At 44.8% G+C, this 5000-nt stretch overlaps 1 protein-coding gene across 1 annotated transcript in view; it reads left to right on the top strand.

The window, feature by feature from the left end:
* Positions 1-5000, top strand: part of sema3ab (sema domain, immunoglobulin domain (Ig), short basic domain, secreted, (semaphorin) 3Ab) — a 28077-nt gene that overhangs the window by 6240 nt on the left and 16837 nt on the right. The window contains exons 2-3 of the mRNA XM_056598144.1: positions 2934-3094; positions 4156-4218. Of these exons, the coding sequence (XP_056454119.1) occupies positions 2934-3094; positions 4156-4218 (224 nt within the window). The remainder of the gene's footprint in view (positions 1-2933; positions 3095-4155; positions 4219-5000) is intronic.

Raw genomic sequence — 5000 nt, 5'->3', positions numbered from 1 at the left:
AATGCTTGAGGTCATGTCCTCTGTGTCTTCTATCAAACTTTGAATGCAGAAGATGTTTGGATAGCTTTGTTTACAACACGTCACATGCAATCGAGGCTTCTCTCTTCTTGATTTGAGCAGAGATTTGTGTTAATTAATTGGGAATCTGTCTTTTACCTCCTCAAGGAGTTTGGCGTACTACATCACGATAGCCCGACAGATCCAAGCTGATGAGATATGTCTTTTACGGTTAAGAACTGCTTCATTCTACCTCAATCATCGTAAAGACTGTTCATTGAATATTATTTTCTTTAGCTATGTCTTAAGTATGTTTTTGGTTTGTTGATGTTCTCTTATGCAGCCACGGCAGAAACAAAAGGTCTGTTTGTGATCTCTGAGATGACGCTGAAGGAGGGTGCTGAGAGAGCCTGGGGCTGGATCACACACACACACACACACACACACACACACACACACACACACACACACACACACACACACACACACACACACACACACACACACACACACACACACACACATTCACATTCACATTCAGAGCAAAACCAGAATCCTACTGAACACGGCTCTAGACCAATAGAATAGAATATTGTACGTGTGTCCAAGGATGAGCACCTTTAAGGAGGATTTCCATAATGTCCAAAATACATAAAGTCATGACACAGTCTTAAATTAAAGCCATCTTCATAGTAGTCACACAGGAATATAGAAGACACATGCCGGACTAAACAAATAACAGATGGATAGATACTTTATTGATCCCTGCGGGGGATGTTCTTTGTTACAGCAGTTAATAATGAAGTACATATATCACTAAAAACAATCGTAAATCATTGAAACAATGTGCCATAAAAAGAGACCCATAGTAATAAAAAGATAGAGATCTTTTTCAATGATCTAAATTATCTTTTTGCTCTCTATGTTATTAAAGAAGTTTATTTTTTTATTGTATATTGCTTTATTTCATTTTAAGGTTGTATTGATTGATCCATAGACTGTATATATAAATAATATTTTAAATATTAGATAGGTAACATAAGTGCGGTCTTCTTGCTTTCTCTCTCTCTCATTCCCTCTGTCTCTCTCTCTCTCTCTCTCTCTCTCTCTCTCTCCTCTCTCTCTCTCTCTCTCTCTCTCTCTCTCTCATCTCTCTCTCTCTCTCCTCTCTCTCTCTCTCTCTCTCTCTCTCTCTCTCTCTCTCTCTCTCTCTCTCTCTCTCTCTCTCTCTCTCTCTCTCTCTGCTCTCTCTCTCTCTCTCTGCTCTCTCTCTCTCTCTCTCTCTCTCTCTCTCTCTCTCTCTCTCTCTCTCTGTCTCTCTCTCTCTCTCTCTCTCTCTCTCTCTCTCTCTCTCTCTCTCTCTCTCGGGCTCTGACACAGTTCAGGGTAGAAGACTTTCTCTCCTCTAAATCATTTATAAGAGGTTTTGTTATTTACTCAACGAGAGGAAGCACAAACAGAGATAGAGAGAGCAGAGGAGAGGGCGAGAAAATGAAAGCAACAAACGTTGATGTTTCTCACCCTCCTTCCTCTCCGACTGCTCTCTATGTGTGGGAGGCCGATGCAGAGGTCACCATGTGAACCGACACTCTGGGTGCCAGATCAGGTGTGTGTGTGTACTAAGTGTGCTCTTTTGTGAGTGTGTGTGTGTGTATGTGTGTGTGTGTGTGTGTGTGTGGGGGGGGGGTATATTTTACTTCTGTCAATGCTGGTTCAGGGGTTAGAACATTTTGTGGATTCTAATTTAAGCCTTTAAAATGTGTATGTGTGTTTGAGTGCCTGCTTGAGTGTGTGCTGTTGTTATGAGGCCCTCCATAGTTCAACATTGGAAATTTGTTTTCCATTGTGTGTGCAAATCTTCATAATCGGTCAAACTTGGCACATTCAGGAGATTTCACAGCGAAACATCCCATAATACACTACACTGAATTGCTGTTGTGGTGAAGACAAACCCGCAGGTCTCTGCTGTTGATATCACCAGAACAAAATGACGACATCATGTTTTCCCCCCAGTTTTCCGCCAAAAGCCTCCAGCAGCACTGGTTGGCTGCCCTGGTCAAGGTCAGAGTTTCCGGCAGCCAGAGTGCTTTGTCATTGGCTCCCAGTGAAACCATTATCTCGCCCAGTCCAAAATGTCTTGGCATTCACTCACCAACAGCCTCTCGACAGCTTAGATTATTTTTTTCCCTTGGCTTTGTCATCTATTCATAATCTGTTTGTGTTGTTGTTGAACTAGAGGAAGAACAACCTCTGCAGAGTGCTGACAGAGGTGGCGTCAGGCAGGGCTTTAGTCCTTATAGTCATGTCACATTCTGCAGTCTGTTATAGGTAAACCCAAGTATTCACTTGGAATCCCTGCACTGCTAGAACACAGCTAGTGCAGAGCATGCATGTTCTGAACGGGTTCTTCAGAACAACTTCATACATAACACAGCATTACCTGGGTCCTCAGCCATACACCCGCCAAGTCGGAAGGCAACCAGATGAACAGTTGTTGAGAAAATCGATGGACATGCAAACATACAATCGATACATAAATGCACACATACAGAGACTCCTTTAATTTTGTAAGGTGTCATATTAGCAATTCAACAAGTCTGCCTGTGAAAAATACGTAAAGTAAAATGTGTCTTAAGTGTTGTATGTTGTTCACTGTTTGTTCCATTGTATCATATTGATTGCTGCTGCAGTCTTTTGAGATTGTTATTTAACCAGGTTGAATAACGGTTCAATACAAAATAGATACAAATAAATAATGAGCAACTATTTCCCTCCAAGATCTTACATAGCAATATTTATTTTCAATCTTTTTTGTATCCAACAAACCAGTCCTGGATATTTAGTGCTCCATTTTTGCAGTGATTCATTTGGTCATGACAGCTGGCGGCGGTTTGCATGTCCTACAATGCATTATTACATTATTATTTCCTTTGCAGAAATGCTCCAGTCTAACAACCTGGTGACATTCGATGGCCTGGCCAACAGTTCGGCTTACCACACATTCCTGCTGGATGAGGAGAAAGGGAGACTCGTGGTCGGGGCCAAAGACCACATCTTCTCCTTCAACCTCCTCAACATCAGCAAGGACTACTCTCAAGTAAGAGCTCCAAACTCTTTCCATCTACAGACCGAAAGAGACCAGAGACCGAAGGTTTAACTTGTTCCATCCAGCTCGCTGCCTGCCGACATAAGTTTCATCCTAATGCTGCAACTCATCAAGGCAAATCTCCAGCTTCCAAAACGTCCATCCATCCACCCACGAAACAGCCACTTACCACATCCAGGCTTGAGTCCACTCGCCCATCCACCCATGATACACCCACTTACATAGCCACTTGTTCATCCATCCATTCATCCTTCAGTCCATCCATTCACCAACCCATGATACACCCACTTACATAACCATGCATTCATCAATCTGTCCATCCAGTCACCCATCCCTCTGTCCAACCACCCATTTGAGCCACTGAACCGTCTGTGTCTTCCTCCACAAGTGTCTAAATCTTCATCCGGATTGCCACTCAAAGGTCTCGGTAAACAGGGACCTTGTTTCTTATAGAAAAGTGCCTCATTCATATTTCAGAGCAGAGCTGTCGCCCCAGATCACTCGCTCCACCGGGCAGGACGGTCGCTCTCTACACCTGAATGAATAATGGAGTAAACGGAAACAAGATGGAGAACAAATGGCGTTGTGGCCACGTCCCCCCAACACTGCTGTACGCACACGGAACAAACCGCTCTCTCCCCTTCAGAGCGTACCATGCGTCATACCAGACGCATGGTCTCGCCTTGGCCATCCCGTTCACCTTGAATAGGATGTGTTATCGTGTGGGGCAAAGGATTATGGGATGGCTCTGGTTCGTACGGGAGTTAGTGGCACGCAGGTAGAGGTGGGACAACATTTCTACCTGCTTTATGCCAATGAACGCGTAATGTGGTGCCGTCTCGGCCATGTGATTGGACGATCGACGCTCCATCGACGGCATTGTAAACTCTCACAGGAAGCAGCTGGGGAGGCTGCACCAGTTGCCTTGTTCCTTTGTGGCGTTCGGTGGGGCCCTGATAGACCTTCATCCTCCCCCCCGTCTTGCTACTCTGCTATGGGTTGGTTTTGGTTGTGTTCCACGTGGTCTCATGTCCCCTGTGTTTGCTCTACAGATCGCCTGGCCCCCGTCCACAGCCAGGAGGGATGAATGCAAATGGGCAGGGAAGGACCTCTCGGTAAGAGCCGCAGCCAGATGACCGTATACCGCTTCTCTTGCATGTATATGTCCTCCGTTCTTTGTTCTGCACACACACATCCTTTTGGTTTCTTATGGTTGTATTGGAAGTTATGGATCAATACAAAATGGTGTTTGAAAATTAGACTTTATGTGAGTCTGTTATCAACGGTATCTATAGTACGTTGATCCACGTATCGTTTTCAACTTGGCTGCAAAGCCGTCAGCGTTAGAAAAGTCATTTAATCTGTCACATCTGTCTCGTTGATCACACGTCTGACCCTAATCCTCAGAACAAACATCAAGGTCATTGCTTGACCTGAATTACTCAAGCCAGTGGAATTTACTGTACACACAGATGGGGCTTCTGCAAATGTAAACTTCGTCTTTCTGTTTCAATGGGACCATGGTTCAATCGTAGACCACTCCTTACATAAAGGTCAAAGTGCTGAAACCGTCAACGGAGCAGAAGGGTTTTTGGATGAGCCTTTAGGGAAACTAGCTCGAAGCTGTACTTCAATAGGGACACAGCTTGTACGATATCACCAGTGCTGGGTGAGAGCTTCCTCTTTGGGAATGTGACATCGCTGTAACATTTAAGATCAACCCGCTGGGTGAGATGTCTCATCCATACCCGAGCGTCCCCAGATGACTTAAACACTCGAATGTCAAGCAAGATGAGCGGAAGCTTGTTCAGCATAGCGTTATCTCGCCCACATGCGCTCGCTGCTCCTGGTCCTACAAAGCGCAGCTCTGAGGTCTCCTTCTCTGCCTGCCTCCCTG

The sequence above is a fragment of the Gadus chalcogrammus genome, chromosome 9 (assembly GCF_026213295.1).
Source record: "Gadus chalcogrammus isolate NIFS_2021 chromosome 9, NIFS_Gcha_1.0, whole genome shotgun sequence".
Taxonomy (NCBI): Eukaryota; Metazoa; Chordata; class Actinopteri; order Gadiformes; family Gadidae; genus Gadus; species Gadus chalcogrammus.
This window is presented reverse-complemented; position numbering and strand designations above follow the sequence as displayed.